Source organism: Salvia miltiorrhiza, chromosome 8 (genome assembly GCF_028751815.1).
Source record: "Salvia miltiorrhiza cultivar Shanhuang (shh) chromosome 8, IMPLAD_Smil_shh, whole genome shotgun sequence".
Classification (NCBI taxonomy): domain Eukaryota; kingdom Viridiplantae; phylum Streptophyta; class Magnoliopsida; order Lamiales; family Lamiaceae; genus Salvia; species Salvia miltiorrhiza.
In genome coordinates, this window is record NC_080394.1 from 3,970,712 (window position 1) to 3,995,025 (window position 24,314).

The 24,314-nt window shown below is 37.0% G+C and overlaps 5 protein-coding genes across 7 annotated transcripts; 2 read left to right on the forward strand and 3 right to left on the reverse strand.

Moving 5' to 3' along the window:
- The first annotated feature begins 5,152 nt into the window (after window positions 1-5,152).
- LOC131000134 (uncharacterized) lies at window positions 5,153-9,227 on the forward strand. 2 transcript variants are annotated; one of them, XM_057925909.1, is made up of 5 exons: window positions 5,153-5,595; window positions 6,371-7,324; window positions 7,949-7,996; window positions 8,148-8,574; window positions 8,682-9,227. In XM_057925909.1, the coding sequence occupies exons 1-4, from the start codon at window positions 5,380-5,382 to the stop codon at window positions 8,568-8,570; spliced, it is 1,641 nt and encodes a 546-aa protein (XP_057781892.1). In that variant the 5' UTR covers window positions 5,153-5,379; the 3' UTR covers window positions 8,571-8,574; window positions 8,682-9,227. The 2 variants fall into 2 exon arrangements, with proteins under 2 accessions (XP_057781892.1, XP_057781890.1); XM_057925907.1 differs by having other exon boundaries at window positions 8,148-9,227.
- Window positions 9,228-9,353: 126 nt separating this feature from the next.
- On the reverse strand, window positions 9,354-15,104 carry LOC131000135 (magnesium transporter MRS2-11, chloroplastic). Its single transcript, XM_057925910.1, has 13 exons — window positions 14,518-15,104; window positions 14,208-14,280; window positions 13,915-13,985; window positions 13,352-13,437; window positions 13,167-13,257; window positions 12,267-12,335; window positions 11,633-11,713; window positions 11,374-11,536; window positions 11,217-11,262; window positions 10,610-10,690; window positions 10,408-10,490; window positions 9,999-10,042; window positions 9,354-9,909 (listed from the first exon to the last, which is right to left on the reverse strand). The coding sequence occupies exons 1-13, from the start codon at window positions 14,890-14,892 to the stop codon at window positions 9,814-9,816; spliced, it is 1,359 nt and encodes a 452-aa protein (XP_057781893.1). The 5' UTR covers window positions 14,893-15,104; the 3' UTR covers window positions 9,354-9,813.
- Window positions 15,105-15,312: 208 nt separating this feature from the next.
- Window positions 15,313-19,312, forward strand: LOC131000136 (organellar oligopeptidase A, chloroplastic/mitochondrial-like). Its single transcript, XM_057925911.1, has 17 exons — window positions 15,313-15,615; window positions 15,698-15,865; window positions 15,941-16,064; window positions 16,151-16,227; window positions 16,308-16,451; window positions 16,533-16,763; window positions 16,847-16,937; window positions 17,005-17,126; window positions 17,197-17,304; window positions 17,381-17,626; window positions 17,711-17,856; window positions 18,004-18,121; window positions 18,195-18,354; window positions 18,443-18,474; window positions 18,545-18,610; window positions 18,744-18,815; window positions 19,129-19,312. Exons 1-17 carry the CDS (start codon window positions 15,508-15,510, stop codon window positions 19,213-19,215), a joined length of 2,100 nt encoding a protein of 699 aa, XP_057781894.1. The 5' UTR covers window positions 15,313-15,507; the 3' UTR covers window positions 19,216-19,312.
- A 19-nt stretch (window positions 19,313-19,331) lies between these two features.
- Window positions 19,332-21,266, reverse strand: LOC131000139 (uncharacterized). Of its 2 annotated transcripts, none has more exons than XM_057925915.1 (4): window positions 20,914-21,266; window positions 20,690-20,816; window positions 20,549-20,568; window positions 19,332-19,642 (listed from the first exon to the last, which is right to left on the reverse strand). In XM_057925915.1, exons 1-4 carry the CDS (start codon window positions 21,031-21,033, stop codon window positions 19,535-19,537), a joined length of 375 nt encoding a protein of 124 aa, XP_057781898.1. In that variant the 5' UTR covers window positions 21,034-21,266; the 3' UTR covers window positions 19,332-19,534. The 2 variants fall into 2 exon arrangements, with proteins under 2 accessions (XP_057781898.1, XP_057781897.1); XM_057925914.1 differs by having other exon boundaries at window positions 20,549-20,610; window positions 20,914-21,233.
- Window positions 21,267-22,089: 823 nt separating this feature from the next.
- LOC131000138 (GDSL esterase/lipase At5g22810) lies at window positions 22,090-23,664 on the reverse strand. Its single transcript, XM_057925913.1, has 5 exons — window positions 23,368-23,664; window positions 23,146-23,276; window positions 22,838-23,071; window positions 22,503-22,758; window positions 22,090-22,424 (listed from the first exon to the last, which is right to left on the reverse strand). The coding sequence occupies exons 1-5, from the start codon at window positions 23,585-23,587 to the stop codon at window positions 22,231-22,233; spliced, it is 1,035 nt and encodes a 344-aa protein (XP_057781896.1). The 5' UTR covers window positions 23,588-23,664; the 3' UTR covers window positions 22,090-22,230.
- Window positions 23,665-24,314: the final 650 nt, after the last annotated feature.

A 24,314-nucleotide genomic window follows, 5' to 3' on the forward strand; every position in this document is an offset into this window, starting at 1 on the left:
AATATCGCTGGACAAAGTATGACATTCTCCACTAACCAAATGTTGTCCAATTTCGGAAACTTAATTTACCAGTGATTTTAATAATAATAATTCCCTATAATAACAACAAGAATAGTAATTTAGGATAATTAATGCTTAAAAGTCCCGGCTTTATAACCACTGTCCACTGAGTTTGTTTTAAATCATGAATTTCACAAATTTTTCTCAGCTAATTGCGCAAAATTAGACCTATTAGAAATATGAAAACGCCAAAACGGTATTAAAAAGAAAAAGAAAAAAGAGAAAGAAGAACTATCTAAACTCTAAAGATGAATATGTCTATCAATTAATAATTATTGTTGAGATTAATTTGCTTATTATTTCTATTTTTGATTATCTCTGTTTGGAATTTTTGATTATCTTTGTTTGGAATTTTGGAGTGACTATCTTACTCTTATTATTTCTATTTTTATTTGGTGTCTCCTTTTTAATCGTTTTTTTATTGATTCTTATTTCCAGTCGCATGGTATTTTCCGTGCTTTCATGCATGTGTCTCTGTTGTTGTCTTCTCATATTGAGTCCATGTTGCATGTAATTCTGTTGAGTGACCGAGAGAGGTTGCGATCATTATTTGGACTCATTTTGACTCTTAACTCCCTCCAGTGCACCCATCTTCTCACACGAGTACTAACATTAATTGCACGTAAATTAGGTCACTGGAGGCGTGTCTTTTCCCAAGCGGTCAAACAACACATTTTTTTTCTTATTCCATATCTTATTATGTGGTTCATTTGGACGAAGAGGAATAGCCGCAAGCATTGAGGGCTATTCCTTTCGGAGCTTCTTATGTTACTTGGTAGATTGTTCATCATCTTCGTCTCCTCGTTATGCGGGAAAGCTCGTCGTGGCTCATTGGTGAGGCTGTGCTCCTCAAGCGAACTTCATGCCGGCAGCTCCACCTATGAGGCGGGTCCTTCGTTCCACTATGGTCTGTTGGCACCCACCTGACGACCCATGTAACTGAACACAAATGGTTCTTTTATGCGCAGATTCGGAGCTCTTCTTACAATTTTTTGTACCTCTTTTCTTGCTCTTTCCAGCTTCGAGACTGAGTTCTCTGCTCTTCTTGAGGGTCTCCGGTTAGCTATGGATTTCTCCACACTTGTTTGGATCAAGATGGACTCTCATAATCATGTATGTTTTTAGTTCTCGTAATTCTTTTTATCCAATTTTGTTCTATAGAGTATTATTATTTTTAAACATCGTCATGTATGAAATAATAATTGATTTGTTATTTAGAGGTTGGGGGCCTAACTCCTCACCTCTCGCGTGCTTTCTTTTTAAAAAGAACTGCCCCACCCATCCCAAGAAAAACAATGGTTAGATATGTTTGGTTTATTCCCAGTTACGATTTTCAATTTTTAGTGTTTTCATTGCATTTTAAGAAATGTATTGGTTGTTGTAAAGAGATAATATTAATTCTGGTAATGGTTCAACATCTTCTTCAATTTACATAAATTTCGAAAACCATTAATTTCAAATCAAATTTCACAAGGCAGAAGGCATTTTAGTTAGTTAATGTGGTCTGGCCTTTTCTCATGGACTTAAAAGTCCTCTTGTTCTTTTCTTTTTGTGCACTTTTTTTCCCTTTAAATTAACGCATAGTTATTTTAAATCACAACAAGAATAATGTTTAAGATCGTATATGAATGCATAAAAAGTAAAAATAAAAATCATGATGTATCTGATAATCAAAATATAAGCATGACAAGCATCAATTACTCTTAATATAATTTAAAGTACAAAAGTGAAATTAGCAACTAAGAAAATTGCGTTGAGAATTTGGGTACGATTGGAGGTCCATTGGGCTGGGCCCATATTATTAGTTAACAAACTTTAGGCCCGATATGCTTAAGATAAAACAAAAGTGATTAATCGAAAATAAATGCAGAAACTTTCACTCGTTTTGAAAAAAAAACAATTATCGCTTTTGAAAAAATTGTAATAATAGTACAAATTTTCAATTTTGTTGCCAAATTAACACCTCAAAATGTTATAGTAACGATAATTGATGTGACATGCTTCACCGAACTAGTGTCGCTAAAGTGTGACCGCGACTTTAATAATACTATTATATAAACTAATTGATTTTTGCACAAGAATTAAAAAAGTTATTGAAAAAGAAAATTATATAAATAGTTTCCTAATATGTTTATATTTATTTTTTGACAATAATGTTAGAGTTAATCTAAGAATTAAATAAAAATATTTTAGTAATCAGTTAAAAATGCATCACCTCTTAGGAAAATTAGCCTATATATTTGACACATTTGAAAAAGAAAAATAAGCCTATATAATTTAGATAGATGAAATATAATATTCTCGTGTGTTGCACTTGCTCCTTTCAAAAATAGTGTGCATACCAAGTACCGACATAAAAATAAGATGTTTATAGTGGATCATATATAATAAGTTGCAAATAAATTGAAAAAATTAGAATATAAAATAAGAGATTTGTAACGGGATAATGTCTAAAAATAAAATATGTGCATATTTGGAGGATATCTCGAAAGAGTATTATACTTGTACATGATCAAATTGGTATTCGACATTTGCAACGCTAGAAAACTATTTAGTTATTCCAAATGAATTTATGATAATGTGTAAGGCTGAAATTCACTATTGAATGTCTCCAAACATATAATATTCCTAAGTTGCAAGTGCAACACTCAACAGAGGGCAATCTTGATATGATTGAACTAGGTCCACTACTTATTCGATTTCTTTACCAGATCAATTTTATTTTTTTATTTTTTATTTTATTTTAAAGGAAAAATCGAACGCCCAACCCACAAGGTAGGGCCTAGTACTCAAACGACGATCCACTACTTAATAATTTCGTTTCTAAAAATATTAACTTTAATTGCTAGGATAATTTATTTTATTCATTTATAATCCTTTTAAAAATATATGCTTCCCGGTCAATATGGGGAGCCAAACGCAATATAAATAAATTATAAAATCAATGGTTACATGATAACAACCAGTTCAACAATTTTTCACATCAAGACTCATAAAATCAATGGTTACATGATAACAACCACTATTTGCAAAAAAAAAAAAAAAAAAAACCAATTCTTCTCGTCCTTTAATTCAAAAAAACACAAAGAAAAAGTTTTAATTGTATTACAAATACAAAATATAATATACTACTATATTTCAAACTAAATGTTTTCATCCCTTTAGTGTATTTTGTGGGGCAATGGCCCAGGGCCCCTAATTTTTGGGGGCCCCATAATATTGGCACAAGAATAGTATTATACCCCTAATAAAAAAATAAAAATTACTATACCTATTTCTAACGAGTCGGACGACTGTAATTAAAAAAAATATATCTCTCAACATGTTAGTCGTTAACGGTCAAGAGGAAAAACGACTCTCATCTCTCCCAGTCTCTCTCTATTTCCCTCTCTAGCTTCTCTCTCTCTCTCAACACTCTCTGAACTCTCTCGATTCTCTCCAGCGACCTGCGACTGTACTCTCGGCTCTCGGCTTTCTCTCGCACAACCGCAGCCTTGCAGCAAGGCAGCAAACATCTGTTCTTGACCTCCTGTTCATGCGTGGCTGCATTCTGTTGGCCCTGAAAGAGTTGGGATATATTTGTCCAAGAACTTGGGATAATATTGATAATGAAATTAGAGATATCTTGATAGAGAAAGGTCCCTTAAGAGAGTATAATCTCACATTCCAATTTGATAGATATTTTGCATATTCTTACATGTACACAATTATCTCAAATTTGCAACAACTTCCCGAAACTTCATTTATTACGGGGGGGTTCTTTTTTTTCTTCTTCGTCTAGGGCCCTCGGAATGTCTGGGCCGGCCCTATCCACAATCACCACGTTGGGTAAAAGTAGTGAAGAAGGAGTAGAATTTCATTGATTCGTGTAACGAAGTCATGTTCACTATTTTCTCACACGTGTCACCTCAACTTTGCCTTTAAATTTTTCCCTATTTTGGGGGACAAATAACTTTGCCTTTTACTGTGTTGAACTGAAGTTGCCTCTTCAACGAAATCTTCCAAAATGTTGGCTCAAAGGAATATATAAACCCGCCTTAAAAAAGGATTATACCTAATGGAATAATGGTTGTTTTTATTCATTTTCAAAGATAAGAAAATATTTATTATAAAAAAGGTTATAAAAATTATTTATTTTTAGTTTAAAAGGATAAGGTTGTTTTTACTTAAATCACAAATTTTGCTGAAATCACAAACCTTGTTGGACATGTTCGACGAATGCATGTCGAACATTAGTAGTATGCGACATGCTCGACTATTGTAAATCGAGTATGTCAAACATTAGTGTATTTGTGGTAAATATATTAGTGCTCGGCATGCTCGACTTTTACTACTCGAACGTTAACGGTAAATACACCAATGTTCGATCATTGCGAGTCGAGCAGTGGATTATCAGTGTAAAGTATACGTATGCTCAATATAAGGGTACAAAAAATTATGAAAAATGTGTATTTTTTAGATTTATCTTTCAAATAAGTATATACATTATTTTACTCCTTGTTTTAAACATTATTTTGTGTCATCATATAAGATATTTGAAAAGTAACACATATTTTGCAGCAAACAAAATACTATAAATAATATGATATACTATAATCACTCGTACAAGCTAGCCCATAATATTATTAATATTTATTGTTTTTAATTAGCTTCACACATATGACATACTTAATTCCCCGACCATAAAAAGAAACACTTTTATGTAGTTCAGATTGCTCCACCTTTAGTATAGTATTTTGTGAGGTTGTACAATTTATTTTAATTGTATTCAATTTGTTGCTTGGAGAATGAACCTCCATATTTTATTTTGTAGAACAACATTGAATACATTAATCGAAATAAATTGTTTACATCATCTAAAATTAAGGATACATTGATCGCAATAGTCCGAGTTAAATTTATTGGATCGATGATCTCTCTAGCTGACTTAGAGATATTATTTTGGAGGATACTCCTTGATATAATTGTTCTTCTTGGGTTAAAAAAAAAAAGACAAAAGGAAAGTGACAATTATGATGAATGTTTGTGGAAAATAATATTAATATTAAGATAATTATATAGTTAGAACATAGTATAATAAAGAAATTAGAAGAATGAGTAGTGATAGAGTAGTAGTTAGTATAGCGTAAAAGAAAATAAAAGAATGATTCTAGCCGTCTTCCTCACTCCAAAATAAACCCTAACCAGTAACGTCTCTGTAACGTCTATCTCTCTCTCCACTCTCTCTCTCTCTCTACCACACTCGCAGACCGTACCGACATAAGTCAGAGCTGCTGTTTCTTGTTGATCGCATTGAAATCTGCAGCTTTCGATTCACGGATGGCGGAAGAGGCGGCGCCCGAGAGGAACTGCGGTGATCGGAGCGAGACGAGCGACTACACGTCGGAGGATGAGGGGACGGAGGACTACAGGCGCGGCGGATATCACGCCGTGCGGATCGGCGATACATTCAAGCATGGAAGATATGTTGTTCAGAGCAAGCTCGGCTGGGGCCATTTCTCCACCGTCTGGCTAGCTTGGGACATTCAGAAATCTGTAAATTTTCTCCATTTTCTCTACTCTGTTTTTTTTTGAGAGAATTTTCTCTACTTTTTTTTTTTTTTTTGAGATTTTTTTTAAAGGAAAGAAATAAAGAAAGAAAATAAAACAAGGTAGCATGCTGCAAATTTCCTCTACTTTTATTTAGATTTGCAGCATGCTACCTTGTTTTATTTTCTTTCTTTATTTCTTTCCTTTAAAAAAAAAGTTTTTATGTACATTTGGTGATGACTGGTGATGTTTTATTAATTATTACGCTCTTAAATGTGTGAATTACGTTTTTGTCTGAAGTGTAGAGAGTTAATTATTCTTTTATTTTGGTTTTCATATCCAGAAAAGAAGGGGAATTTTTTCGTCTACGGCACATAAATTCTCATTATAGTTTGCTGTATGCTTTTTGTCATTCTGTTATTGAATGTGTAGCTTGCTGTTTCATTTTTTTACGTCATCTTTCGTGTGAACAAGTTAATGACCTGAAAGAATGGTGTTACACATTGTAATTTTTTGAAAGCAAGCATTTTGATGTGTTTAAGTATGAGTTAGGTGGATGTGGGATGATACCTTGATTTTATTGGTATCAATGGATTAATTCAGTGACATTCTAGGAAAAGTGATTTTGTTTAAGATATGAAGAATTGCAAACCCATTTTGAAAATTTTCTACCTTGCCAAAAGTTCATACTACTATTATATATTTGTATCATTCATAACTTGCTAAGCTCCTTTACAAGTTTATAATTTCCTTTACATTTCTTTCATGAATCTGGTGTTAGATATATGTAGCCCTGAAGGTTCAAAAGAGCGCACAACACTACACTGAAGCAGCAATGGATGAGATCACTATTTTAAAACAGATAGCTGAGGGCGATCCAGAAGATAAAAAATGTGTCGTGAAACTTTTGGATCACTTTAAGCATTCAGGGCCAAATGGTCAGCATGTATGTATGGTCTTTGAATACTTGGGAGACAATCTTCTAACCTTAATTAAGTATTCAGACTACAGAGGTCTTCCCCTTAACAAGGTTAAAGAAATTTGTTTCCACATTTTAGTGGGATTGGATTATCTGCATCGTAAATTATCAATCATACACACAGATTTGAAACCAGAGAACATATTGCTTCTGTCCGTGATAGACCCGTCTAAAGATCCTACGAAATCGGGGGCACCTCTCATCCTCCCTACCAGTAAGGGCAAGATTGCATTCGAGTCTCAGGCTTCAAAAGATGTTAAGGGCTCATGCAGTGACTTTTCTAAAAACCAGAAAAAGAAAATCCGGAGAAAGGCTAACCCAACAGCGAGGAGATGTGCTGGGAATGAAGTTTCTGAGGAAGCTGAGCCAGATAATGAGGCAAGTGGGCCTGAAGATGACAAATCCGGAGAGGAGCTATGTATATCTTCAGTTCCTGAAGCAGCAAACAATGATGAAACTAGTAATGTGTATGTTGGGGCTAACGATAATAAGAGGGGTAGCCAGTCTGCAAGGCAGAAGCTCTTGGCTGAGGTTGATCTAAAGTGCAAATTGGTTGATTTTGGAAGTGCCTGTTGGATTCACAAACAATTCACAAGTGATATTCAGACAAGGCAGTACAGATGTCCGGAGGTTATTTTGGGTTCTAAGTACTCAACATCAGCTGATATGTGGTCATTTGCTTGCATATGCTTTGAGCTGGCCACCGGCGATGTTCTTTTTGACCCACATAGCGGTGAAAACTTTGATCGTGATGAGGTATGCTTCTTATTACTTTTGTATCCATTTATGGGCAATGGCATGTCTGGTTGCTTGTAGCTTACTGGCTGATGTCCCCTTGATCCATATTCTGTTTCATGTCATGATTAGTTACAGAGTTCTATTGAACTTCTATGAAGCTGTCAGCATTGGTTCAGATTGAGTGGTGATAAACTGAATTGTTTGTTGATTCTCAGTTAGGATTGCTGTTGAATTTGTTGTCAATTGCTCGTGACTCTGTTGTAAAGTTGCTTTCAACTCCTTGGTTTTTATGTGTGTTCTTGATTAGATTTTGACTAGTCTAAGTCCATAAGTTGCTTGTTTTACTGGTTGTATTTTTGACGTGGTTGTTGTTTTCTGAACTAGTCTTTGAGCCGTATGAACCATGAAACGCTATTTGTGAAGTTGTATAAATGTAGCTTCTGTGTATATGTAAAATTGCTTCCTTACGTGAATATCTCCTGTTGTACTAAGCCGGGGCTTACTTTTCTTCTGTTGTCCTTTGTCTTCTGTTGATACATCAAATCTCTGAATTCATTTCATGGCCATTGAGTTTCATCATCTTAATCTACATGCGTTGTTATTAGTGTAGATGATTGATTATATGTTGTCCCCTAATTGTAGGATCATTTGGCCCTGATGATGGAACTTCTTGGAATGATGCCACGCAAGGTGAGGAGAATTCTGGTTGTTGAGTTGCAGATCTCACCCACCACTGGCCTGAAACTAAAAACAATTAATCTATACGTTTAATCAATTTTTTGAACCTTTTTGGCCTTGTCTTTACTCAAAATTCCTGTTTCCTACTTGACATAAAAAATAGGTTGCCTTGGGCGGACGTTACTCTCGAGACTTCTTTAATAGATTTGGAGATTTGAGACATATTAGAAGATTGAGAGTTTGGCCTCTCGTGAAGGTGCTTTTGGAGAAATACGAGTTCTGTGAACAAGATGCTAGCGAGATGGCAGATTTCCTTATTCAGATACTAGATTTCGTGCCTGAGAAAAGGCTGACAGCCGCCCAATGTCTTAATCATCCATGGATAAGTGGAGGCCCTCGCCAACTATCCCCTTCAATCTCTCAACCCAAGGAAGTAGAAAATGGTATTGCTGATAAGAAAAAGGACAAGGATGAGAGGGAGACAATGGAGGTTAGAGTGGGAAATATGGCTATTGATGGAGCAGCATCAAGACCTAGCAAAGATTCTATATCTTTATCAAGCCCTATAAACAATCATCGATCATGATCTGGTATCGTATTCAACTACTGATTTACCTTGACCCCTGCATGAAGCTTGCTTGAACGTCCGTTATCTTGTGCCCTCTCTAATTATGTGGACGGGTGTTGTTTGCACCAGCGGTCGAGTTCAAGTGGGAGAAACTAATGGGAAAGCAAATTTAACACGTTGCAGCGCTTAATATACTAGCCAGGAGCACGAGCTTTTGCTGCTTGTCCTTGGTATGAGTATTGGATTACTTCCATATCACATGATGGCCTTATCTGTACATTTTATTGGTTCGCTTTTGTTCTTCGTTCCTTTACCAACTGTGATTTATTAGCTATTAGAATCTTAATTTCTCTGCCGCTGCAAGACAAATCTTTGGCTAACCGTTGTTGATATCTCTGCATGTTTCCTACGTCTTAAACCAGATGCCCTCTGTGTGTGTATGTGTGTGTGTGTGCATAAGCTGGGTTTTGGCTATGCAAAGGAGAGGAGATGAAGTGGTTAGCTAGAGGATCATGCTGTCTGAGAAGAGTTGTGCACCTGAAATTGTCTCTTGTTATTAATTGTAAGGAATTGAGCTCTCATATTCTTAGGTGATTTTCAACAGAAATTGTAATAGTGAAATTGTTTCTATAAGAGTTATGAATCAAAATAAATTAACCCCTTGTTGAGTTTTCATGTTCACAAACACCTTGTAGATCAAGTCTGCTGTTCAAAGTTAGCCTATTATGATTAATTATTTGTATCTGATTTGCAATATGATCGACATGGAACAAAATATAGCAATAATAGCACAACTACAGATTCGTTCAAGTCACCAAAAAGTAGATAAATAAATGGATTTAATGTGCACCAATCATCACTAATTATTTAGCTACGAGGTAAATATCTGCCCTCGAATATGAGGAAGCAATCATGCTGGACTTCGACCTTGCCTTCAAATAGGTGGGATAAATAGCCACACACCACCTCCACCACCACCTACAACAATGAACTAGTCAGAATTCTCTTGTTCATTACATTCATTAGCCTCATGCTTCACACGATAACGTTACATATGCCTCCAGTCGAGTCGCCCTGGGAGGATGCAGCGTCGCATGGCATAAGCAACTGAGAACCGCGGGGGCTCGTTTACAGTATAAATACCAACACCTTCATATGACCTTTTGCATGTGTCCCCCAATCATGTAAGTGTAACCAAAATTGCGTTTGCGGCTGATATGTTAGAAGTTGAAGAAGGTACCAAGCCGGCGTTCTCTGATGATTACAAAATCTTCTTTTGCCTGAGGTATGCATACATGAGAAAGAATCCAAGCAGAGCACCCACGAAAATTGCTGCTGTTGTTAGCCAAAAGGCGAACTGCAAAACAAAGTTTCACCAGATGAGTTCATATGATTAGCGTGCAGTGAGGATGATTGTGTTAAATGAGGACAACAAGTTGATCATACCACACGTTCCTCGAGATAAGATCTCAGGTTCATGCCGAATATACCTGCCAAGTTTGGCGTAATGTTAGCATGCAATAATTTAGAGTAAATGCTGCAAGTAGAATTTGCATGCCGAATTATCTCATGTTATCTTCAACTGAGATTTTGTTTGTAATAGGCTACTTGGTTTTGGTACACTTCAGTTTTCACCTTCTAAAGGGCACTGAAACTGAATGCAAATGGCAGACTTGTTCATTGACAATACCAACATTTATATATCATGTGCTTATGTAAAGAAACTTAATAAGGATTTCAAGGAGAAACTCCAATTGATCATAAGCCTAGAGTGTTGGAATCAGTTCCGTCAAATTATTTATTAAATGCCCTCGAGTAGTAGCAAGATGATGCATAACTCGTCATCAGCCAATACCTGCAACTAGGGCACCAACTCCAACACATAATGCCCCGACTTGAAGGAGAAGCTCCACTCTACTTACTTCAAGTCTCCGAGAGCTGACAAGATAAAATGATAAAAAAATAAGTTACAGTTACAAGAACCATTGGTGTTGGCATAGTAATGATCACAAATACAAGAAACAAAGAAGCAGAAGAAGAAGTAGCAAATAACAAACCTCAGGTTAACTGCAATTGAATCTTCCATTTCCTTTGCTGAATCAAGAAGCCTCTCTGCTTGACCATGACAAGATTCACATCTGCCAATACATGAAATATTTCAGTCTGCTAACTACTAAAATGTAACACATCCACCTATTCTATGATTTGCTAACCGATTAGCAAATCATAGCAACTTAGCATATCACTTCTAAAGGTTGTTCAGCAGAATAAATGCAGTCAGGAGAAAAGGAAGTGCTTGGTTAAAGAAAGCAATCTCTTCTTCCCCTAAAAGTTTTAGCTATGACAAAAACAAGGGAGTGTTTGCTATCGTGAGCACAATAATGGGCCATTCTTGAATACAATTTCTCAAAGATAATTTTCCCCCTGTGATCTACCAATTTATAGGCATAAGGTGCAGCACTAAAGTAAAACAGAATAAGAAGCTTCAAATAAGTTCCAGTAGAACCATCTATTTTGGTATTTGCAGTGTCTCCTCCTATTTCTATTTACCCATCCATTTTCACACCTTCTATATAAAATATATGGAAAGATCCCCTACACTGTCATAATAGGCGCCAGCAATTTAACCCCTTTCAATGAACTGAAAGGATGTCAAGGAATTACCTTTGGAGATAGTTTTCCAAAAGCATTTCAATCTCTTCCTCCTCTTCTGAGAAACACAAGGACCGATACTCAGATTGCGATTTGTACATTCTCAAGTGATGTGTGTAATTTATAGATGTAATTCATCTTTGCATGAATCTAACTTTACAAGACTTACCCTCGGCTATCTCCTTCTCCAAGGGAACCGAGCATTCCATCTCATCAGTTTTTGTCAGAGTGCAGTTTCTTCCCATAATACATATTCTCCGTATTTCATGGGTATCCTCAAGGATATCAAGCAACATTTGCTTCAAAGCCCCAGCCTTTGAGCCCAATTCCACCTTTAGTCATAAAAAAAGTGTATGAGTACTAGTTATGAGTTGATCAATACCTTTTAGCCAATACCGAGATAGCCAGAATAAAGTTGAAAATTATACTAGTGTTTGTTTGCTAATTCGAAGTTCCTCCAATATGTTGGCAGTCAATCGATTAGGAAGAACCTCAAGCAAATCTTGGACCTGCAAGAAGAGTAAAAGGTACAGAAAATTACAGATAATTACATAATAGTTGTATATACAAGTGAGCTTGGAATATTCTGCTATATATGAGAGCAAGATATATACAATTTTGCTTTTGTAAAACAATTCTGATAAAAATCTATGTTGGAGCTGGTGGTAGAAACAAATGCTTTCTGGTTCCTTCTGTTATGCACATATGAACCAGAACTGCTGTAGCAAAAAACTAGTTTATGAAAAGGGGTTCCAAGCACCAAGCTGTTAATAATGGTTTAGGTATTCTTTATCCAGGAAGTTGAGAACAGGAATCATGCATCATGTAACAGTTGTTGGATAATGTTCAAAAGTAAAAATTCTCATGTCACCCAGTCTTTGTAATGATATATTCAAATTTACAGACATAATTTTATGACACAACAGCAAAGCAGGGATAAATAGTTGAATGTTAATGGCCTCAACTTAGAAGAAAAAAATGAAGAAGAAACCACCAAAAAGATTGCAGCACAGAAGAGCAAAATTTATCAGAAAACGTTCATTTACTTTTTCTCTTACTTACACGTGGTTCTAAATCCATTAATCTCTGTTCCAGGCGCTGTATTCGAGAAAATAGTGCTGCCTCAACTACCTGAAAGAATATTACAATGAAGATCTGTCAGGCTATTTAAACAATAAACTACTATTAAAGCATTTTGTTAAGTAATGAAAGGATTACCAAGACCAAGCTACATGTAGGACTAAGTGCCTACACATGCACTAAAAAATCTTTATGGCTTTTAACGAACAAGCAGGAATTCAAGTTTTCAAAATTTGCTTCAGTGCCATGATTCAATCATAGCCCATCCAAGAGAGAAAACTATTGACAGGCGAACAATTTCCTAGCAAGCATCAAACACAACAATAATCCGGCTCTTCATTGGATTGAAACTATAAGTTTCTCGAGGATCTGAGACTGAGGTAATATCCACAGTTGATTGCATTGAATCAACTTGAATGCATGTGAATAAACAATGAAGTTAGAAAAAATCATGTGAAAAACTTATGCACTGTGGACTGAGAAAAAAACATCTCATGAAGTGATGGAAAATGAGCAAAGCTTTCTTAGACAAGTGAAAGAATACAACTAGCATCAGTCATAGAAGAAATTATTACTCATCTTTTCACCTTTTTCATTTCATGGGGTCAGTATTCAAAAGTTTCTTTGCATAAAGCAATAAGGCTATATGCAGATTCAGATTGAGCTCAACCGGAACAGGCATTGGCAGCCTAACTAAACTCCTGCTGTAAATGACAAATCATTGAGGTCCCCTTGTTGATTTTTAGAACACAGAATGGGGTTAAGAATTGACTCTGTAATCCACAGGACGAAGTTACTCATCGAGAAAAATTTATTTGCAAAGAGTAAAGTGCTCTGATTCAGAAAGGCAACACCAACGAAATGATTACTGAGGAAATCTACCTCAAGCACAAAAGGCATTGAGGGGCCTCCAGTCATGTTCTTCGGGTTTAAGCGGGGTAACAATGCATCAATAAATGCTTTTCCTGCTCTCCTGTGAGTTACCAAATAGCACATATTAGTTCACTGAGATTATGTGAGCACTTATAAAGAATTGACAAGAAAAGTTCATAGAGGAGGGCAAATACCTGTTATAGTTGAATATAAAAACACATTCTTGCATTGCAATTGCCCGTAATGATCCCAAGTTCAGCAAAAGTGCATATTCCCGTACCTTATTGAGTTAGAAATAAGATTTACAATCATTATGAACCAGTTAATTTGAGAATTAGAAATAGATCTTCCATGATTAAACCTCAAACTTATGTTAAACCCCTGTAGACAAAATGATAACTAGCACCGATATATGATTTGTTTCATTGATATTATAATTGACTAGTTCCGAAGTGATTTAACAAACAGAGCTTTATATCAGTGAGGCAGGCAGATCCAGTTCTGTGACGATGCAAATTATGTAAAATAAAATACAGACAAACTGGTCTGTTTTTGTATCTTATCCTTGAAAGTCTAAAGCCAAATAATGATTTCCATTTAAACGCTCTAGCCTATGCAAAAATGCAGCGGCATACAAAATAAAAAGTCGTGTGGAAGTGTGATTACAAGGTAATACGACCATATAACTAACAATCTGAATTGGGTCTTATCATAAGTAACTACTCAATATGAACAATAGTAGATAGCAGTTTCCTACCAATATTGAAGGCATTGTATTGGTTAGCCACAACGATGGATCAACACTCCTAATATCTCGAGGTCGGAGACCTGAAAAGATATTCCCAGAGAAGAGAAAACAGTAATATTATAGGACAAACCAAAGTTCAGTAAAGAAGAAAGGAAATAACTGCTAATACTACAGTTTCGAGTTCATGGGAAATATAGTCTACAAGTAGAAATTTTACTAAGGACTATCTAAATATTGAATATACACATTCCCTCTTATTGTTTATTGAGCAAACCATTAGCATGAAAGAAACTTGTACTCACCACTTGATTTTAACAAGTGTCTCCGATTAATTTTCCGTGTGGAGACGATCCCATTAGACTTCACTTCCACAACCTGTTGAGGAGAAATCAGTGAAAAATCACCAGAAAACAAGTCCTTCCGTTGAATGAAAATAGCACTTCCTTCGTTTTCCTTCTTTATCTATTTTTAGGAACTCAGCTTAAATCAATTTTCTTCATCTTCCCAAAATGTTGAAGTCTTATCTTCGGATGAACAAGTTTCCACTACTTGTTCAAAAAATCAAAATCAGCAACTAGAAAACTCAGAAAACAAAGCGGCTCTATAAATGACCTCATACACTGGCTCGCGAATCCCAAGGGAGATAGAATCCGAGATCCTCTGCGTAACAGCAGCGCCGTTGGGGAAATCCTGACCAATATTCACCTCCTCATCATCCCCGTCCTTATCCAACACAGCTTCACCTGAACTTTCTCTCTCCTCGGCCGGTTCCGTCAAACACTTAATCACAACTTCCTTAGCTCCGACGTGGCGCAGGGGATCCCAGCTCCTCCGAGGCTGCTGCTGCTGCTGCCACAACAACAATTTGCGAGAAAAATCCTGCTTCGACTGCGATAGCGAAATTCCAGCCAGGATTAGGCGGAATTGAGGGGAGTGTAGCGGCGGTTGCAGGAAATTTGGAGAATGCAGAGAAGTCGGAGACGCCATTGTTGCAGCGAGCTCAGAGATTCATACAAGCAAAATTGAGATTCTCAAGCTACACTACATCCGTAGCTATACGTCCCCGCAGAAAATCCAAGTGAAATCTAGATTCTTAATATGTATGTATTTGTGTATGTATAGGTAGAGAGATGTTTTAGTGAGAGAGACGATGTAGCTGGTGGTTGGAAATGCTCATGTCGTTGGTGTGGCGAAGATGTTTCCACCTGTCAATCAAGCGGGGCCGTTATTTTTAAGATCGTTTTGTCCGTTACCGCGTGAAAAACCGTTTTCTCTTCTCTACGTATCATCTTTCATATCCAACAATTTTCACCAATTAAAAACCTTCATATTAATTAAATATATTGCCTTTTGTGTGATCTTCAATTAATAATAAAAAAATTTAAAAATATCCAAGACTTACGATTTACATTATAGCTTTTTCTTTGATCAATAATTTTAAAAAGTGAACATTTAATAACCCAAGATTCAACTGAAGATGAAACAACGGTCAAAGGCGGCTCCTTGTGGAAAATTAAAGGAACTCGAAACTAGATTTTGGAACTTGAATAATTCTTCCTCATATCATAGTTGATCATCATCTTCAAAATTTTGCCTTCTTCGATGGCATCAGCTGAGAATCCATTGCTGCAAGACTTCATTTTCCCGCCATACGATGTGATAGAGCCTAATCACGTCTGCCCCGCAATTCAAACCTTGCTCATCCAACTCGTGAGTTGCGAATTCCCCCTCATCTTTTGATAGATTTGAAGATGTATTTTAAAATTTAGAATGCATTGATCTAAAATTGTAGGAGAAGGATTTGGATGAATTGGAGAAAACAGTGGAGCCCACATGGGCAGGATTGGTTGTGCCTCTGGAGAAGATGATAGATAGGTTATCAGTTGTTTGGGGGATTGTGAATCATCTCAACTCTGTCAAGGATTGCCCTCAGCTTAGGGCTGCAATTCAACAAGTTCAAGTATGTGATTCTTCATCAGGATATGTGCAAATTCTTGGTTTTTGTTTTTTTTTTCATAGTTAATATCATTTGCAGCCCAAGAAGGTTGAATTCCAGCTGAAATTGAGACAGAGTAAGCTCATATACAAGGCCTTCAAGGCCATCAGAGACTCTCTGGATTGGGGAAAGCTGAGTGAAGCGCGCAAACGAGTAGTCGACTGTGAGCTTGTTTGGGGCTTTCTTTGAATGATGAGTCTTCAACCTAGCTAGTGATTGTTTGGATTTGAAACTTTACATTTTATGCAGTGAAGTTGAAAGAAGCAGTTTTGTATGGAGTTTCTCTCGAAGATACCAGTCGAGAACGTTTCAACGAAATAGAGCAGGTGCTTTCTAAATAGAGAAAATAGGATTTCTTCTGGTTTTTCTGGTTATACTCGTCTAATTCTTGCACTGTGGCCTTCAGGAGCTAGAAAAACTTGCTCAAAAGTTTGAAGAGAATATTCTAGATGCAACAAAAAGTTTTGAGAAAGTTATTACAGATAAAAAAGAAATAGAAGGCTTGCCTTTGACCACCCTTACTATAGCTGCAGAGGCTGCCATTGTCAAGGTAACATATATACAAGTTGGAAGTTTTTGCTCATGATTTGATTGCATTTCAATTTTCATACATGTAATTCTTGAAAAGTAGGGATATGAGAATGCCACAGCTGATGATGGTCCTTGGATAATTACGTTGGATGGCCCAGTTTATCGATCTGTGCTGCAACACGTTTGCAGCAGATCCTTGAGAGAGGAAGTTTTCCGTGCATATGTGACTCGTGCATCGGATGGACCTCTGAATAACACGCCTATTATTGAACGCGTTTTGGAACTCAGATTGGAGAAAGCAAAACTCCTTGGCTTCAAGAACTATGCTGAGGTACTGATGTAGCTAGAATGTTAAGTTGAGCCAATTGTGCTGTTATTTTCTCAAGAAAGACTGAAACAGAATTCCAATATTAGGTGAGTTTAGAGATGAAAATGGCCACCGTTGATACAGCAAAGGATCTTATTGAGAAGCTTCATAAGGCTTCTTGGGGTCCTGCCATTCGGGGTGAGTGAGATTCATCATTCAGCTACGTCTACCGCCTTTTCCTGAATGGTTCGATACAATTCTGTAGAGTTGGAGGAGCTGCGAGACTATGCCAGAGGGCGAGGTGCTCAAGAGGCGAATGATTTGAATCAATGGGATATCAATTTCTGGAGTGAAAGGCTTCGAGAATCAACTTATGACTTCGATGAGGTTGGCTTCTCCTCAAACTTCCCTGAGGAATTCAAGCCTACTTAACTTCAAATCTCTCAAACTTGTGCAGGAAGAGCTACGCCCTTATTTCCCTTTGCCAAAGGTAATGGAAGGTCTCTTCAACCTGTCGAAAAAGCTATTTGAGGTAGATATTGAGCCAGCTGATGGCACAGCTCCGGTATAACATCTTAAAACTCTTGAAACTTGCTTTCTACTTATGAAGGCAGAGCATTTTACGCATTGAAATTCGACAGGTCTGGAACAAAGATGTCAGCTTCTACAAAATCAGAGATTCTTCAGGTGCTCCCATTGCCTACTTTTACTTTGATCCGTACTCTCGTCCCTCAGAGAAACGCGGTGGTGCATGGGCCGATTTAGTTGTTGGCAGGAGTGGTGTGTGCTCGAGTGACATTACCCGTCCCCGGTTACCAATCACAAATGTTGTTTGCAATCTCACTCCACCAACAAGGGACAAGCCAAGTCTTATGACCATACGCGAGGTACAATGACTACTAGGCCACTTGTTAGTCCGGATTCCATTTGAAGGGTCGTCACATTTTTTCTTGACGCGTTGATTAAATTAGGTTGAGGCGGTATTCCATGAGTTCGGCCACGCACTTCAGCATTTGCTAACCACACAAGACGAAGGCCTAGTATCCGGCAACAAAGGGATAGAATGGGATGCTGTGGAGATTCCTTCTCTCTTCATGGAGAACTGGTGTTACCAGAGGTGAAAACACTTCTCCTTTCCTTTTCCTTGTATTTTGAGGGGTAGACGACGAGCTTCTCAAAGTTTGGTTGCTTTTAATCTATGACATAGAAAGCAGTTTTTAGCCTTACTAATTCAAGAAAGCGGTTAACAACATTGATTTTGCAGGGAAACCATATTGAGCATCGCCAAGCATTATGAAAGTGGAGAACCTCTACCAGAAAACACGTGCTTGAGAATTCTTCGAGCAAGGACGTTTAGGGCAGGTACCCTACTGCTTCGTCAGGTAAGAGAGCGCAATTGTGTTGGTTGCACCATTGCGTTTGAATCAATACGTTGACATGGTACGTGGTCTGCAGCTGCGCTACGCTGCTGTGGATTTGGAACTACACTCAACCTATGTTCCGGGGGGACTAGAGTCTATATACGACGTAGATCAAGAAATAGGTAAGAGGACTCATACAATACCGTTGCTGCCAGAAGACAGATTTCTTTGCAGTTTCAGTCATATCTTTGCAGGTTAGTCTGCTCACTTTATTGGTCTGATACGGTCTCAACGTCGTATTGTTTTGACACAAATTTATTCTCAATGTCTCATACTTTTCAGATAAATATGCAGCAGGATATTACAGTTATCAGGTGATTTGATTAATTTGTGAGTGTTTTAAGTGGTATTTTGGCAATAATGGTGAAATGTTTGTGTGTTCAGTGGGCAGAGGTATTATCTGCAGATGCTTTTTCTGCATTTGAGGAGGCTGGGTTGGATGATGATCAGGTAGAGTATTCTATATTTTTGAGATAAATATCAACTTATGTAACATATGTAGTAGTAACACATGTTACTTGCTTAATTTCTGGTGATCTTCATTGTTGAGAAGCCTGAATTATATTGTGTTGTGACATGACAGTCTCTTAGAGAAATGGGGCGTAGATTTCGTGAAACCATTCTTGCCCTTGGAGGTGGGAAGGCACCCAATGAGGTATTTGAAAATTTTCCCAACTTCTATATGTTGTCCCAAACTTCATTATTATAGGGGGCGTCTACTTTATATGATTGATCAGATGTATGATCGAGTATTTTCTTATCCTAAATAGTAGAATTTCTTCAATATCACCCTTTTAATGGGATAAGAATCAAACAAAACTGGCTTAAATGATAGAAATAATAAAGGGTCTTAAGATATCCCAAAGTTTTAATTCATCAAAGTAAATGGGATTTTAACCTTATTATTTTCATCTATCAAGATTAATCCTTCAAAGTAAATGCTCCCCTTATTAGACTAAATTTATCAGGTGTTCCTGGAGTTTCGAGGTCGTGAACCTACACCGGATGCATTTCTCCGCTACAACGGCTTGTTGCCCGCCGTTGCTGCTGCGTGATGGTCACCTTTTCTCACATATCATGTTGAATTCAAAATGGTGTAAGTTTATTATATGTATAAAACTGGTGGATTTGCAACATGACATGGGTTCTTTCTTCTCCTAAGTCCAGGCAGTTTAATTGTAGATCATACTTTGTCTATATACCAAAGATATAATAATCTTTAAGGGCTTAAACATGAAGCAAATTCTTCCATGTAAAACTAAGTTAAATTCTCAGAAGTAAAGACATGGATCAGAACCAGGTGAAAGAAGGCATTTACAGTAGCATGTAACTGACAACCAAGAAGAAGTCGAGGTCTCTCCTTCTATACCCGCATCATTCTTGAAATAATGGTTCGTAAAAGAGCTTGAAAGCTTCCATGACTTCTAGATACCACATTGATTCCCTATCTGGAAATGGTGAAAGATCAACAATTTTGTGAACCTGTCAATCACGCAGTATCCGATTTAGCCTTTTCAAAAAATGAATTACAATGATCCCCAAGAAACATCAAATAAGGAAATGATGCAGTGCCCTCATATAAGGGTGAATATAGTGAGGCAGATGATAACTCTATACAACGCAAATAAATATACTTAGTGTTCGTCTAGAACTTGAATCATGCTACCAGACAGGATCACAACTATCTGAAGAAGATATGCAGAGCTTACCAAGCATTAGCTTTCTTAATATTAATCAATGCCATTGTGATCATAGTCAACAATACGAAGGAACAAAAGGGCGAATTCAGTAGGATGCTAAGCGATTTTCGTAAGATGCTTCTGCTCATGATTTAAATTTACCAAGTGAGCTCATTATCCAAAAGAAATTTTTCCATGTTTAGTTGTACAGAACCACAAAATGTATTGAAGTGTTATGCCTAGCACCAGTTACATCAAATATTTGAAATCTTGCTAGGGCTGATAAGGAATAGATGTATGGTGATCCAATCATCCAAAAAAACAAAAATGCAGTCTTTCTAATTTGTCACACCCAGACATGATTATGATTATAAAACCAATAATAAGAGGTGCAAACTTAGAATGTAAGGATCAGATAAATAGAAAACTAAGTTGCAACCAAAATTTGTAACAAAAGTTCAACAATTTTAAGCCAGAACAACACCAATATCAGCATCACCTAGCACTTATCTCAAACATTCATATTCACATATTATCAATTGTAGCAATACCAATTGATTTTGAAGAAATAGCAAAAGAATTAGACCAGCTACTCAGCAAAGAAACTTAATTTCTTATTAGAAATGCCACTCATGGAAAAAAAATTAAAAAAAATAAGAGAGAGAAGAGAGGGGGAAAAATAGTACTAAAATGGAAAGATAAAATTTACCTTAATCAATGGCAGATCACCTGCGCGGACATTAAACCCTCCAACCACCATTAGGTACATCCCTAATCGAAACAAACACGCAACAAAGCAAGCACATTCACAATTTATTTATAAGACAAAGCAGAAAACAAACAGACGGACCTGATTCCCAGTGGCGGCCGCGGAAGTCGCGGGAGAGCGATAGTTCAATGACGCCGGTGCCGTCGTCTAGAAGGAAGCGGCCGCTCTCACCATAGTCAGATACCGAAGGTACGGAGACTAGAACCCCCTGAAATCCAGCTGATTTAGGGTTTAGCGTTGCAAATGTTAATGAGGCTGCAGCAAACAATGAAATAGAAGAGGCGCACAAACAGAGCGATGGAAACCTGAATCCAAGCGCGTTGGAAGAGGATGCCGCCGAGACTGAAGGCCTTCTGCGACGGCGTTTGGCGGGCGTTTTTCAGTTGCGCACACAGCAGCTTTAATGCTGCTTGATTGAAATCCATCTTTTTCCCCTTTCTTTCTCTTCCCTCAAAATTTTTTCAAATTGGCACAGTAGAAACGTTGAACTTTGATGTTCATTGGTTTATGCGTAAGTGTTCATTGGTTTATGCGTAATTGTGCATCTATGAATAAGGCATTTTATATGAGTGAAAATAGTATAGTATGTACCAATTTTCAAAAAGAAAATATTAAATGTATCCATTTTTATTATACAAAGTATATAAAATTTACCAATTGTTACCATTTTGTAATTGTGAGAGCATTATTAGCAGTACTCTTCCGTTCCGTGAAATTTGAGCAATTTTTTTCAGCACAGATTTTGACGAATTACTCCTTCCGTTCCATGGAACATGTGCCGTATTTCTTTTTAAGTCGTCTCACGAAACTTGTTACGTTTTCTCATATGGCAAAAGTTTTTCTCTTTGTTTACCTTTTCACTTTTTCAGATACCACACTAAATATTAGTAGTACTTTCTCAAGTCTCGTGTCCATAAAAAATGACTCATGTTTTTTGGGGACGGAGGGAGTTGTGTTTTACTGTTTTATGTGTTTAGGGTGGTAGATGAAAATGTGAATAAAGGAAAAAAAAATTATCATATAAAGAAAGTACTCAAGTTTTGCGGAATAATTTTAAAAAAAATACTGTTCAAACTTCGCGGGACGGAGGAAGTATGTCACCCACACAATGCGTGGCAAGTATTCTGTAAGTTATAGTAGTAGTGAATAAATTTAAAATATTACAGATTAGATATAGATAAATTTATAATTTAAGAATTTGATTAAAAAAATATTTATGTATTTTTTCCGTCCATAAAAAAAATTGTCATGAATAAAATGTGAGTTTGATTATTAGGAGAGTAAGGATCTCATTCAAAATGTGACTGGAGTCGTGTGAATCCCACTGTTATAAATTGAGGTGACTAATTTCTTAAACCTTAAATTGTAATCTATCGTTAATTAGTATTTTGTAGACTTCTGATAAATTTTACACTAATGCTCCATTACCGGTGGTCATAATTTGCAAAGAAATAGTGCATCAAACACCAAAAATACAAGCATTTCAAAACAGATTCCACTCCCAACTGTTTTATTTATACATGAACATCACACAATTTCTAGGACCACTGCATTAAAACCAGATTCAAACTGCCAACTCAAACAAAAAAACAATCTTGAAACAGAAAAAAGATGTGAGAAAATCAGGAGATGAGAGAGAGGCCAGCAGACAGCAAATCATCAGACAAAATCTTGTTAGCAGCATCAGTGGGGTGAAAGCCATCCCAGAAAACATATTCACTTGCATTCCTACATGTTCCAGCCGACTCTGCATTGCACAGTATAGATGTCTCCACCAATCCTGTCCCACAGCATGCCTTTCTTGCTTCAAAGAAACCTGAAACACATCACAATATGTTGAAAGAATTGTATTTCATCTCGTGTTTCGTATCATCAGTGCAGCGTGCAGGCTCACCGTAATCAGTAGGCCGCGTGACAAGGTCATGAAGAGGCTGGTAGATATCCAAAACCACAAGATTAAGAGCAGGTAGCTTGGCTTGCAGTTTCTGGGAAGTGGAGTTGAGCTTCTTGTTGAATGAAACAGCCACTTTATTAATCTTCTCGACACACTCGTTTCTGTCCTCACCAAATATGGTAATAACTGCAGGCACACATCCAAGTGGTGGCAATGTTGTCACTCCAATCTTTCTTGCTCCCATATTGTACAGCTCCTGTATGCATAGCCACAGTTATGTTATATACACATTTCATTTTGCAAGACTAATTCTGTGTGATTTGATTTAGCTTTACCTCCACAAATTTGGTGTAAGACTGCAAGAGAATGTCTGTGAATTGAAGTGGAGTGTACTTGTCATAAAGCAGAGGATTGATGTAGTAGTTCTGGACAAAATCACTGCTTCCACTGCTCACAAAATGTATGGATCCGTTTATGATCGATGTAGCATTGGATTGCCCCACGAGTGTCGTGAGCTTCCTCTGGTAATCTCTGTACAGCTCCACCTGTTTGCTCAATGGGATCGTCTCCTACGTGCAAGATCAAAAGCTCGAAAAATCAGATCTTTTTTTCATGCTCTTGCATCATTATTCACTATGCTTACATAGATTTTTGCTGTGGTGTCGTAGTAGCCTGAAGAGGCGGACGCGAAGTTAGCCCCGGTCAGGAGATGCTTCCCTTTAGCTTGCTTGCTGAGGTAGGCAGGCGGATACGAGGTGAACCCGAGATTCTCAGCTGCATTGTAGGAAAAAGACAGATGTGGTTAGTTTGGTGATAGAAGCAGTTGAATTTAGGTAGTTATTATACACCATATATATATATATACCAGTGTAGTCTGAAGCAAGCTTCCCATTACAGAATCTACCAGTTGGTTTGTGTTTGATGAAGTCTCTGCCATAAGGTGGGAAATTGGCTTTGACAATGGTTTCAAGATTGTTGTTGTTGCCTACATCAACAACTGAGTCCCCAAATATGAGCAGTGCAGGAACTAGAGGTTGTGCATTTGCAAGGGCAATGCACAGGATTAGGAGAATGTAGATGATCATGTTTTCTTGTGTTTGTTTGAGTGAGATTAAGGGATTCTTAGGTGCTATATAAAGAGGAGAAGAGGATTATGATGAAGTGGCTGCATCTTTGAAATCTATGCATATCTTAACTGATCACAATAAAATTGAAACCCTTGTGAATGAAGATGGCATTGTGTGTCAAAATGTGCATGAAACTTGATAAAGAAAACAGACAAATGAGATTAATTTAAGAAGGGAAGGTAAGTAAGTTTGCTTGTTGTGCTCTGCTATGAGCTGCAGTTTCTACTTCTGTGAGATAAACTTAGTCATTTCAAGCTGCCAACTTTAATAAAAAAATAATATTTTTAGTTGAAATTATTCTTAGGGGGGAAATTGTAGTAGGAATAGTTATTATACAGGGTAACTGTGAAGGGCAAGCTTCATTTGATTATTCTTTAAATAATTATCTGGATGTTGGCTGTGTGCAACAGTTTCTTGCCCCTTTAATTTGCTCGGCACAAAGAAAAGTGTAAGCTTTCTACAAAAGATAATGCTAATTTGTCAATATTTAAGGGTATATTTGATCAATTTATGAATTTATCAAATTAGACCACATGGTAGGCAGTAGGCACAAGCCACAACCGACAAGGGTATATTAGACCAATTTACCAAATTTTAAAATTGAATGTACAATTATTTTAATTGTCTTTAATCTGTGGCATTGTCACATCAGCTTGTATTCATATCCAATCAATATTCTTCAAGT

Coding starts and splice junctions, on each gene's coding strand:
- LOC131000135 (XM_057925910.1), bottom strand. CDS start 14,892: ATGGCGTCTCCGACTTCTCTGCATTCTCCAAATTTCCTGCAACCGCCG. Junction 13,986..14,207: donor ACACTTGTTAAAATCAAGTG/GTGAGTACAAGT, acceptor ATATCTTTTCAG/GTCTCCGACCTCGAGATATT. Junction 12,336..13,166: donor CAATGCCTTTTGTGCTTGAG/GTAGATTTCCTC, acceptor ATATTCTTTCAG/GTAGTTGAGGCAGCACTATT.
- LOC131000138 (XM_057925913.1), bottom strand. CDS start 23,587: ATGATCATCTACATTCTCCTAATCCTGTGCATTGCCCTTGCAAATGCA. Junction 23,072..23,145: donor ACACCACAGCAAAAATCTAT/GTAAGCATAGTG, acceptor TCTTGCACGTAG/GAGACGATCCCATTGAGCAA. Junction 22,425..22,502: donor CACGCGGCCTACTGATTACG/GTGAGCCTGCAC, acceptor GATGTGTTTCAG/GTTTCTTTGAAGCAAGAAAG.
- LOC131000139 (XM_057925914.1), bottom strand. CDS start 21,033: ATGGATTTCAATCAAGCAGCATTAAAGCTGCTGTGTGCGCAACTGAAA. Junction 20,817..20,913: donor TCCAACGCGCTTGGATTCAG/GTTTCCATCGCT, acceptor GCTGGATTTCAG/GGGGTTCTAGTCTCCGTACC. Junction 19,643..20,548: donor GTGATCTGCCATTGATTAAG/GTAAATTTTATC, acceptor CGTGATTGACAG/GTTCACAAAATTGTTGATCT.
- LOC131000134 (XM_057925907.1), top strand. CDS start 5,380: ATGGCGGAAGAGGCGGCGCCCGAGAGGAACTGCGGTGATCGGAGCGAG. Junction 5,596..6,370: donor CTTGGGACATTCAGAAATCT/GTAAATTTTCTC, acceptor ATCTGGTGTTAG/ATATATGTAGCCCTGAAGGT. Junction 7,325..7,948: donor AAAACTTTGATCGTGATGAG/GTATGCTTCTTA, acceptor CCCTAATTGTAG/GATCATTTGGCCCTGATGAT.
- LOC131000136 (XM_057925911.1), top strand. CDS start 15,508: ATGGCATCAGCTGAGAATCCATTGCTGCAAGACTTCATTTTCCCGCCA. Junction 15,866..15,940: donor CTGCAATTCAACAAGTTCAA/GTATGTGATTCT, acceptor TATCATTTGCAG/CCCAAGAAGGTTGAATTCCA. Junction 17,857..18,003: donor GAGAACTGGTGTTACCAGAG/GTGAAAACACTT, acceptor TTGATTTTGCAG/GGAAACCATATTGAGCATCG.